The 12,344-nt window shown below is 39.1% G+C and overlaps 1 protein-coding gene across 1 annotated transcript in view; it reads left to right on the top strand.

Moving 5' to 3' along the window:
- Gap43 (growth associated protein 43) overlaps window positions 1-8,984 on the top strand; it is a 93,673-nt gene extending 84,689 nt beyond the window's left edge. The window contains exon 3 of the mRNA NM_017195.3: window positions 8,313-8,984. Coding sequence (NP_058891.1) covers window positions 8,313-8,398 — 86 coding nt within the window. The 3' untranslated portion in view covers window positions 8,399-8,984. The remainder of the gene's footprint in view (window positions 1-8,312) is intronic.
- Window positions 8,985-12,344: the final 3,360 nt, after the last annotated feature.

A 12,344-nucleotide genomic window follows, 5' to 3' on the forward strand; every position in this document is an offset into this window, starting at 1 on the left:
CCAGCAACCACATGGTAGCTCACAATCATCTGTAATGGGATCTGATGCCCTCTTCTGGCCTGCAGGTGTACATGCAGATCGAGCACTTATTTACATAAATTAAATAAATAGATTTTTTACAAAAAGATTTCTGGAGCAAGTTGACCCACTTTATCTTTTGTCCTTAATCATTGGATCATCTTTTCTTTCAAATAAAAACTCCAGCTTTCTTTTTTACTAGTTGAAAGCCTGAATTCCCTTTTAGCTTCTAGAGCGGTAGATTTCCTTGGTTAATAATCTTCCTTTTCTGGGTGTCTGCTTTTCTGTTTAATACTGTTTACAATGCACATATCCTTTCTGCCAGAGATGTAGAAGTACTGTGGAAGGTCTCATTTTATCTAGAAAAGTATAGAGGAAAAAATAGATGCTTATCTTCCTTTGGAAATTTTTTTGGTCTTAGAAAGATAATGTTAATTTACAAAATCCGCAAGATAGAGTAAAGCCAAAGAAATTAAAGTCCAAGTTGGTTAAATACTCAGCAGACTACACCCGGTCCCCTTTATAATTTGTGGTTTATTTTACAATATATATCAGAACTTCCACTTAGCTAGCAATGAGATGGGGGCAGGCACAATCGGCCATATTATTATCTCTGGATTAGGAAACTGAAGCAAAGAAAGGAAATCGGATTTGCCTGAGCTTGAATGACTAGTTGGAAAAGTCAGAGTCAGGGCAAATGGTAGAATTGCTTAGTCTTAAAACTCCCAGGGCAGGCGAGAGCATGGTAATGGTATGTTTGGGGATCACCAAGACCCTGTGGCAGCTGCCTTTGACATTTCTTCTTAATTAAATTCTTATTTGTTACTCTCTGAAAAATGTAAGTGCATAACGGGTTATTTTCTCTTTCAAAGGCTCAGAAAACAAGGGACAAGGGTGGAGGTGTAATTTAGTTCATTATCCTGACTTCAAAAATCATGTGCGCGCGCTTGGCATTTTAATATGTTTGAAAATAGGAAACAAAGTGAGCGACAAAGGAAAAATATGGATCCCAGGGACAACTAAAAGCCAGCCCAAGCTCCAATTTGACATCTGGTGTACAGCTCAAGGAAAAGATGGTCTGAGTCACAAAAGGCCGTACACGAGTACGCTGCTAAGCACTCCTCGTGGCTTCCCTTTGAGCTTTTGCGGTAATGACGCTTAATATTCAAGAAAGATAAAACTAAAAAGGAAAAGGGAAGTGCACCTAGCCCAGTGGTGATTGGTAGAGTAATTGTGGGCATGGCCCCAGGATGATAGCAGCTTCTATTTAATCAATGTTGACAAGGCTGGGGAGAGCTGGGCAGGTCCCAAGAGGTAATGTTTTACTCGGAAATCCACTCAACCTAATTTCAGTAATGTAGGGCTGTGGAGGGACCTGGAGAAGAGCCAAGAATCGGGGCCATTAGAGCTCCATGTGGGCGACGGCAGCTGGGAACACCGCCATCCCTCTAACAGCATTGCAACCGGGCTGCCTGGCTGGGCACGCAAGCAGCCGCTGCTGCATATGCTCCTGGTGTTTGCTCATCAACAGAAGGAAGGCACAGACAAGCTATTCTCACTCACCCTTTCGAGGAAAAGAATTGAAACCCATCAAAAGCAAGAACTGCTTCCAGAATCTTCTTCAGCAAGGGAGGAGAGTCAGGTTGACATACGCCTTGAATGACCATGGTGAAAACGTTCGCTCAAATCTCTTTTGTAGTCTTGTCTATCATTTATAACTACCATTACACTGTACAAGCGGATAGAGGGATATTGTACACATTTATTGTTCTTTTAACGTGACTTTGAGCATTTTAAAGAACAGTAGTCTTAGAGTTAGGGTGTGGCTAAGCGGCAGAGCATTTGCCTAGAATGCCTAGCGTGTATAAAGCTCTGGGTTCAATAACGAATGAGCACAGGGAAAAGAGTGGTGTGGGGAGGGTGTGGTAGTCATGGGTCATAAGTGTCGGAAACTAGGAAGATCTTCCTTCTTTTAATGTATGAGATTCTTTAAGAACATTCAAAAATTTAAGAGAATTTGACTCGAGAGAAGTGATGTTGAACTAAGTTCTCTCTCTCTCTCTCTCTCTCTCTCTCTCTCTCTCTCTCTCTCTCTCTCTCTCTCTCTCTCTCTCCCCACCCCAATAAGAAACACACCATACAGTCCCAAAAGATAGACATTCTCAGTTTGAGTTTCATCGTAATCACTGCTAATCTACTCCTAATTCAAAGACCAGAATAACATAGCTCAGTCCCTTTCATTAGGTCCATTAATGTAGGGATGACCACATTTTCCTTCATTTTGACGTGTCTTTCAGCCTTGAAGCATGAATAATATATGACTTTATTGTCTGTGGTATTGACTTTCTTTTTTAAGTTAACATATAAATAAATGATAAAATTAAGAGGCTTCCTGCAAGCATTATGATTTCTAAGAGGTCTTTGGGTTTAAAGGACCAAGATTTTGCAAATGTTAAAATGCCAGAGAGGCAAGTTACAGCCATTTGTTAATCACTAAATCTATCTGTCTAAGTCATCTCAATGGTGGCCCTCACATTACTTAGACTATGGCAGAAGGAGAAAATAGAATTAAATGTTTTTTTTAACTTCCCAGCTTAAGCTTCTCCTGTGGATATAATTGTTTACTCTTGAAAAGATGACCATGTTTGATTTGAAAGTTCTCTCAACCTCATACTTAAGAACACATGAATATGTTTTTCTTCTTCTTAATGTAAGCCACTAAAAACAGATCACCAATCTTCATGAGATTTGGGGAGCTAATTTTGATAGGATCACAATCAACTTGTAAACACATCATCCAGTCACATGAGATAGCCCTCTACCCTCCCCACCCTCCCATACAAACACACACACACACACACACACACATACACACACACACACACACACACGTATGTATATATATATATGTATATATATATGTATTCAAAGTATTTCATCTTGGTTGATATGGGTGTCTTAGGTAACAGATTTACTTCTCACTGTGAGTGTTCAGTGGTCCATTTTCAAAGAACCCTCAGCCAAATCATAAATGCTTCATTCATGGTATAATCATGGTTAAAGGCTCTACCTCTTAATCCTCTTACAGCAACACCTAGGAACAACATTTCCAGATACACATTTGGGGCAATTCGAACATCCATACCATAGGTGCTCTGACCTTCCCCCTATAATATCTTAACCAAAATATCAATATTAATATTATTTCTGTACTTATATGATTAAAAGTAGCATCCAGAGACAAATGACTGAGGAAAATTGTGCTCTTCTCTTTACTCACATGGCTTCAGCTTCACCTCAGTATCCCGCGTCAGACTCATTTGTCAGTTCTGAGCCCTGTTACCTCTGCTCCCTTGTCGGATGTCTCTTGGCACCGATTATCTGACTTCAGTTCTTTAACTTCTTCAGGCTCTTAAGTAACAACTGTCGCAGACGGAGGGTGATGCGCTACATGAATGTAGTTATTTATGCTAATTGGACTATCCTAATTGGAGTGACCAGCTGGCCTCAGCCATTCATGTCTTTCACACTTACCACCATGATCAAAGTTTTGTTTTTTTTCTCAAAATACCAAAGATTACATATTAACTCATCTCTAGCATTTGCAAATTACATAATTAGCACCAAAATGTGCCAAGGCCAGCTTTCATAATGCCAAACACTAATCGGGGTTCTCCCCACCATTTTGAGCCAATTTTTGCAAGTCCAACATCTAGATTTTATTGGCACTGAGATTGAATATCTATGGACTCGTGTCACAGTTCCCATTGAGCCCATCCATCCTTATTTAGGTAAGTTGAGAGCAGAGGATGTGACATCAAGAAGAAGGCTTGAACGGGTTCTATGACAGGCTGGAGTAAACTGCCACTTACCATCCATTTGTACAACTTATATATAAATTATTTAATCTTTTGCCTCAGATTCCCCAAACGTAACATAAGGTGGTTAAAGGATAGACACGAACAATACAAGTCTACTTAAAACTGTTCAGAGTATCGACAGCAGCTTAGAAGGTATTGAGCAACGTACCTTAACAAAGGCCAGGACTGTCATAATTTACAATCACTTCCAGAAGAAAATTCAAAACCGTAGACCTACAACTGAATGACCAATGTGATTTGTTGTATGTAAGACTTGTTTATGGTTGGCATTGATGAGGGTGAAGCATGTTAAGAACACAGAGACATTCTTTTCTGCATGTATGTTCAAATGGACCTACTTTAAATGACGGAAATTCTAACAAGTGCTTTTTGGTCTGATGTTAAAACCCTTCACAGGCTGCATTTAGTTACTGTAAAAGTGGATCCTGTCTTAGATATAACCCACGTCTCACTGTGGTTTCTTTCATTGGGCTGTAGGGTTCTCTGTAGTAGTAATATTACAGGTTCTTCTTAGTGGACCTCACATTGGGGCCATCCATCCTGATTGGGGTAAGGTGAGAGCCTGGTACTTTCCAGTGTTTCTTCCTTCCAATCTTAATTTTTCTTTGCATAATTTCTTGCGGACCTATAAAAACTCCACCAAACCCCCTGATTTGATGATATATTTTATTTTCATGAAGTAGTCAGCTTTTTATCTCAAACAAACAAAAAAACCCAACCTGTCTTCTCAATATCCAGACAGGAAAATCATTCATATTTGAAGTGAAATAAGGTATACACAGCGTAAACTCTATGTGTTCCTCTGAATTGTTTCAGCTAAATGAGATACAGATGAATCTTATCAATTATCATTTTTTGGTGTTTACCTTCTAGTGCCTTAAAAAAAATCTTAGTTTTTTTTTTTTTTTTTTTTTTGGTAACCAAAAGCTTCCAGACTCTGGTTACTGGTTTTCTAGTGCTCAAATAGTAAATTAGTTATTTTCCTGATTTCTGCTGCTTAAGTTTGTTCCACTGATATAAAACAAATAGAAGACCCGTGCTTTAGTCCTGGCTTGGCTCTCAGCAAACCGTGTGAGTTAGAGAACAATTCCTACTGTACTTCAATTTCCTCATTTATGATATGACACTACTTATTCATTGTTTCACCCAACACTTATTGAGAGCTTTCCCCATATTACTTCTGACCTGGACACCAAGAATTCAAAAGGGAACAAATGAAGGAACAAAAATAGGCATTTTTATTTAGATAAGGAGTTTATATCTAAGGTGCTACGTTAAAGGTTCCCATCACTGATCACACTCTCTAGCTGTAACTATTTCTTTCTGTTAAATAAGTGTAAAGATTTCAATTATGATGGCATTTTTATGATTGCTTTCACTGTCTCCTCAACCCATAGAAGATGAGTTTGCCATACTGCAGGTGTGTATTATAAGTATCAAGGAAAAAAGCTATAGGTCATAAATATCTCTTAATAAAGAGCTGTCAGCAATGACTAGCGTTGTACTCATCTTTGTCCGAGGTCTAAACAAAGGATGACAAGAGAATCTGTTAGATTGAAGAGGATTAAACCGATTCTACCCCAAGAAAGATCAGAAGTGTAGCTGCTTTTCAAAGTCATTGGAATCTTTGTTTTCTGCTTATTTTCTTAGAATTTCCTCTTTGATATTGTACAAGTACAAATCTTTCTTATTTTACCCAGCATATAACCCCCTTTTCTTTTGAGTTTCATATCTCTCTCGAATCACATGCATCATAGTTCCAAAGGTTTTATTTCAATAGGGTAGATTTGAAGTCTTCTCCTGCTTCTACATTTGAACTGTCCATATGCCACTGGGTCATTTAAATCTTGGTTCTATAATTTTAAAAGGGCCCTAAAACTGGTTCTTGGAGACAATAAAGTTATTAAACCAATTTTGGAATACTTTTAATATTCAAAGGTTTGAGATGGGTATCATATGAATCCTGTAATAGAATCCTAGATTGCTATCGAGAACCTCAGTAAGTTAGGAAGTCTTCTCCTAGAAAAGATTACACCAGAAGTCCATAATCTTCAAGGAATACTGGCACATGTAAATATTATGGTGATAAGACTGAGTTCACTTTACCCAACATCTTGGGCTGTCAGTTGGAAAGCTGTACCCTCTTTCTGAGTAACCACTGTCTTGCAGAGGTAACTCACACTGAATGGTGAGCCCTACTAAACTGTAAGACATTTAAACTTTGGGCAGAAGTGAACCATTAAAAGTTAACATTATTCTCCAGAGTTACATTATTGACCAGATGAGGCTTGATTATAGAAACCATGCATATTTGGGAAAATATATTTTTCAATATATCCACAAAGAAGGAATTCAAAGTTACATTTCAGAGTGGTGGGCTTACTTAAATGTAAGTATTCAGCTGTAAGTGAACCCCAGTCTATGTGTGAGTGACTTGAAAGACACATACATTTTTATAACTTATAGTGGCCTGCTAAGTGAGGTACATTTCCCTAATTTCTGCATCTCCTCCCAATACTAATCCATTTTTATTTAATATTGTTACTTTAGTCTCCCTGAAGCATAAAATTAGTGTTTTCAAAACACACCCATTATCTTCTAATTAAATATAAATCTCCCAGGCTAGAAAGACTACCCTGGCTTTAGTTTATCTGTCTGAGAGACTGGAAAAGAGCAGGTTTTAAGGGGAGGAAAAGCAATCATAAAAGCTTCATTTTAAAGGGCATAGGTATCTTTAACACCAGAAAGCATGTAGAAAGACTAATCTTAGCATAGTAGGGCTGGTGCACCTGTTCCTAAACTGGCTCATAAAATTGACTCATGATTGGTGAGCTAGGACTTTGAAGAGTTCTTACAATTGCCTATTTGATAAGATTGATTCCCTGAACTTAAGGCAGGGAGTCATTTAAAGCAGAATGCTTTATGTGCAATATCTCAGAACGTTCATTCTCGGAGCCTGGCTTCCATCCATGCTAGGCAGTAGGTGCCTAGGTGACCAGTCCCCCGTGCATATTGGACTTGTAGGCTTGAGTGTACATCCATAAGAAATGCTACCTTATGTGTGTTCTCACAGTTTATGACTGAGAGGACTAAGCATGACTCACAGCTCCTTGAGTCTGTTCTCTCTGTCTCTGTGTCTCTGTTTCTCTTTCTCTCACCCCATGAGGTTCCCATCCCCTGCCTTTTTTCCTTTGTGTCATTCCACTATCATAAATTATAACCATGGATAGAGATGTTTGCTGAGTCTACAAGTTCTATCTGAAAAAAAAATCACTGAACTTAGGGATGGTGTAGGTTTGGGGCATAAGATATCTGATAAGTTGATACCAAGTAATTTTAGGGAAAACGGCTTTTGTTTAGACAGACTAGGATATTAGTAATATGTCTTGTGGCATATAATCTGTTGGCTGAATTCTCTAGGGAAAGTTTTGGAGTTGAGGGGAGTGGGACCAACCTTCATAAAGATGTAAATCTACATTGTTAAGCAAAACAATGCCCGTGTCACAGGTCTGTGTATTCCCTTGGAACATATTATACTCGGTTACAAGAGACTGTAAACCACCTCAGTGCTTTAAAGCAGTTGGTCATTTATCTCATTCAATGCAAAGGATGATGGACAGGTGTTGAAGTATGGTACACCCCATGCAACGATGAATTTTCTTTCTGTTCTACCTGCTTAGTATACAGATTGTGTCTTCATGGTCATAAGATAGGTGCCACATTTCCAGATGTTATATGGTGCTTGCTATATTAGGGAAAGGTGAGCACATAGGGCCCAACTCTATCCTCCCAAGGGAGATCACCTTCCTCCTATAAACTCCTATAAACTGTAGATATTAGTGGCCTCTAACGGGGGCTCAAAACTCACATATTTCCCTTTCCAAATTTCGCATTATTAAAAATAAACGGTAAGATAAATTGGAAAGGATGCTCAATGAACCATATGAATTATTTGCTACAATTATTTTGACACTAGGCAATAGGAAAACAAGGTCATTGCAGAGCCTCAATTGTGAGGCGGAAAGATGGATAATCACAACGATGGGCGGGAGATACGGTCAAGATGGACAACCTGTGTTCAATCCAGGTACCCACATGGTGGGAATTGAGAACTGACTCCTCCCTGCAAGCTCGCCTCTGACCTAAAACAGGACTGGGGCCTGGACGGTGCACACGCAAGAATGTAGTATCTACCGAGTGATGACCTGTCCTTTACTTCCTTGTGTTTGCTGAACCGCATCCTAGAATAAAGGCTTTTGGCCTAGGAAATTATATTACTGGATATTAATCATCTCATCATCGTAATTCCTTAGGCAATGTTTTGGAAAGAAGTAATGCCTTGTACCATTGAACAGATTTCAGAGACAAAATATTCACCATCCTCTCCCTCCTCCATCTCGTTTTCTTTTTCAGAAGCTGTAGATGAAGCCAAACCTAAGGAAAGTGCCCGACAGGATGAGGGTAAAGAAGACCCCGAGGCTGACCAAGAACATGCCTGAACTTTAAGAAACGGCTTTCCACGTTGCCCCCACCTGAACCCTGTCTCTCCTGCCCTTTCTCAGATCCACTCTGAAGTTTCCTCTCCTGTCCTGCTCACGTGTGTGAGCCTGTCCTCTCCTACCTATGAGCCCTCTCTCTCTGTGTGGCAAACATTAAAAAAAAAAAAAAGCAGGAAAGATCCCAAGTCCAACAGTGTGGCTTAAACATTTGTTTCTTGGTGTTGTTATGGCGAGTTTTTGGTAATGATGATGCAGTCATCTTGGGAAATTCTTGCACTGTACCCCGGTTTTTTGATCTGGTGCGTGTGGCCCTGTGGGAGTCCACTTTCCTCTCTATTTCTCTCTGTTCCAAGTGTGTGTGTGCAATGTTCCGTTCTGAGGAGTCCAAAATATTAAGTGAATTCAAAAAACCATTTCTGTTTCCTCATTTTCAATGTGATGGAATGAACAAAAAGGTTAAAAAAATTAAAAAAAAAACGGTTTGTTTTAAAAATAAATAAATAAAGCAAATGTGCCAATTAGCGTAACTTAAGGCTGTGAGGCTCCTTTTTCAATCTGAATATTAATAAATCATGAGAGTAATCAACTTTGGTGTTTCTGTGTTTTCTTTCCATATCCCTTGGTCTCTTTGTTCCGACACATCAGGCTCTTCCTCTCTTTTTCCTGAGCTCTTTCGTTAGACAACTCTGGGAAAGGAAGCACAGACCCTGGCTAAGACCAATGGCTGCCATCCCAGTGAGATAGTTAGGTACCACAATGGCTGGGGATGCTATGACAAAGAACACAGTCGGTGTGGCTTAAGCCACAGACATCATCTCACGGTAGTGAAAACGAGAGGTCTGAAATCAGGATATCGGCCTTGTGGATTCTTTCTGAGGCCAATAAAAATATAGTGTGCTGCAGGCTTCTTGCCATGGCTGATTCTAACTGGCAACCTTTCTCCTACACGTCTTCCTATCTTCCTCTACATGCCTCTTGGTGTCCAGGTTTTTCCCTTTTTAGGATGCTGGTCATATTGGATTAAGCTTACCCTAATAACCTCATTTTGACTTGATTGTGAAGATTCTATTGTCAAATCACATCCTTTTCTGAGGTAGTAGAGGTTAGAGCTTTAACATAGAAATTTATGGGAGGGGCACACAAATTTCCAGTCTAAGGTTTGCTCTTACCAAAACAAGTATTTTCGAGATTCAGAAGAAACTTGGTTTATTGGATGGAAAGTGCTTTATGTTTCACTGTTAAATATCATAGAGATATCAGTATCTCTTAGAAACTCCAAGGCTTTTGTTTAGACGATTTATTTTAATCTAAATATTGAGAGTCAATTCTACCCCCCCCCCCCCAGATTATGAATGTCTATCCCCCCACAAGGCTGGTGAATAGTTATAAACATTGTACCAGCTGATACTGATATGTAATAAAGGTATCCCTCAAGGCAGTTCAGTTGTTAAAACACTTGCTTACGAGGCATGAGGACTAGACTTTAGAAAAACCCAAGCAAGGTGGGACTTGTTTGTGATTTCAGTTCTGGAGAGGCAAAGATAAGTGCGTCTCTGGGACTCAGTAGCTGGCCAATGAGAAAGCAGGCAGGCAGCAGGCAGGGGAGAGAGAGGGAGAGAGAGAGAGGGAGAGAAGGGGAAAGGGGGAGGTAGAAGGGAAAGGGGGGAGGGAGGGAGAGAGAGGTGATGAGGAGAGGGAGGGAGGAAAGGGGAGAGAGAGAATAACTCTTAATATTTTAGCAATTTTCAAATTTCCTTCTAGTTTTAATTTTTTAAACCACTTCTGTTACCTGATGCAAATTCACGAGTGGTCATGTACTGCAGTAGTCATAATATTCTTTCCAGACCAGACACAGACAAAGAATGCCTATGTCTATGCTAGGAGGAGAAAACTAAGTCAAAGATAAAGACCTCAAAGTGGTAATGATCATGGATTTAAAAATCATTTTAAGAACTCCAGTCTATACCTTGGCAATTCCTGTAAGCTCCAGGCTTCTTTAAAGACTTAATGCTTTAAAGAAACCCAATGCCACATGGAGTTTGAATCTCACATACACCGAAGGAGATTTTTACTTGGTCACTGAGACTAAGTGTAATTTCCATTGGGTGAAGTATTAGGAAGAAAAAAACCATACACCCTCCTGCCACAAATTAAAACAAGTTGCATGTTTGACTTCACTCTGGAGTTGAAATTCTTCGTGTGAAAGACATTGAAGCAAGAGCTTGGAGAGCAATCATTATCTCACTGAGGCATCAACCATCGAATAATATGCAAAACATGAGGAAAGGCCATTTTTAGATTGGATCCATGTCTCATGGAGTGACCAGGAAGCTTCTTACTGCTTTAGAAATTGTCTTCTACCTCAATTTATTTCCCAGGAGGATCAGTGCTTTAATCCACCCCTTCACTCCCAGTCTGTATTTCAGGTCAACATTGCTATGGCTTTGGACATAGAACTTGTTTATGTATTCTAAATATATGTCATCAAATCCACTGTAATCATAGGGGTTTTTGAAAATCCATATTAATATATACTGTTTAGTGGTTTTCATCATTCTGCTGGAATTGGAATCTTCATCTTTTTATGGTTATCCATTTATATTTCACTCATAAAATATTGTTTTTTAACAGAATTTTAAAAGTGAGAGAAACACATTAGCGAGTCTGACTTATGCCTTATGACTTATATGTCTTAAAGATGTAGCCTGCAATTTGATACAAAAATATTGACTCAAATTTACACAGATCACACTCGAAGTCAGGGTGACAAAGTCATGGACCATTGAGGATACAATCTAAACCAACGTAAGTTGTTTATACTACAATATCTTTTTTTGCATTACTTTGAAAAATAAAAGCTGGATTGAGAATGAGTCAAAAAATTCTTAGCAAAGACAGATGATATTTTGGAAGAGTAAGACAATCACAGGTCACCAGACCCAACGTCTCATTCATAGTAGAACCATGGCTTTCTCTGTGGGAAATAAGTTCTTTTAATGAAGCTGCATTACTTGGCTCTACACTGTAATGTAGATGTTCCAGCAATGATGTACCACTGTCTGAGCCTCTTTGAGGGCAAAGGGCTTTCTAAACCAGAGCTCTTCAGTTCCATAGTCCTATTTCCACTTTGCTGCCTCTCCAACATGCTCAATGTTCTCTAGATCAGAAGTCTAGATCCTTCATTTCTTTACATATCATTTAATTTACTTAAGTGTTGGCCCATAGATCAGGATGGGGTCACAACTTACATATGCTGCCCTGGCTAACCAACTGTCTTTGACCAGTTGAAGCAATCTAGGCTGACTTCTATAGTTATCTCTTTCTCTGTCCAATTTCTCAACAAATGAGGCTGACTTAACTAAACCCCTCTTTAAATATCCTACCTTATAGGCCCTTGGAAATCTCAAAAAAAGAAAGAAAGAAAGAAAATGAAAGTGAAAAAGAAAAACTATTGTCCTCTCTCAACAATGGCCTGCCCTGTGGAAGCTGGTGCACAATAGAAAAACCAACTGCATGAATGATTTCCACACATCATTATTAAGCTCACCACAAGTTCCATTAACCTTTTTTGAAACCTTGTTATGTACCATCTGTTGTCATGGAAACATAGCTTCTATTCACCTGGCTATAAAAATAACTTAATTGGTGACCTTTCTGGTGAAATGTCAGTTAATGAGGATAGTATTATAAATGTGGGCTTCTTTAATTTCCAATGGAACTCTTGCTTAACTCTCTATTCCCTACATGCTTAAAGCTATCTACAAAGCCCATGACTTTCATATATTTATCCCCGTAGGACTGCAACTCTGTCTTGTCTAGCTGAAAAGAAATCACAGTCACCAGGAGTGTGGGCAAAATTATACCTATGAGAATGTCAAGAACTGAGGCAGCCAGGGTATTTTCAGTGTATTTTCCAGCAGGTTAGGTGCCTGGTTTGTTTTCTTAC

The sequence above is a fragment of the Rattus norvegicus genome, chromosome 11, assembly GCF_021556685.1.
Source record: "Rattus norvegicus strain SHRSP/BbbUtx chromosome 11, alternate assembly SHRSP_T2T, whole genome shotgun sequence".
Lineage (NCBI taxonomy): Eukaryota > Metazoa > Chordata > Mammalia > Rodentia > Muridae > Rattus > Rattus norvegicus.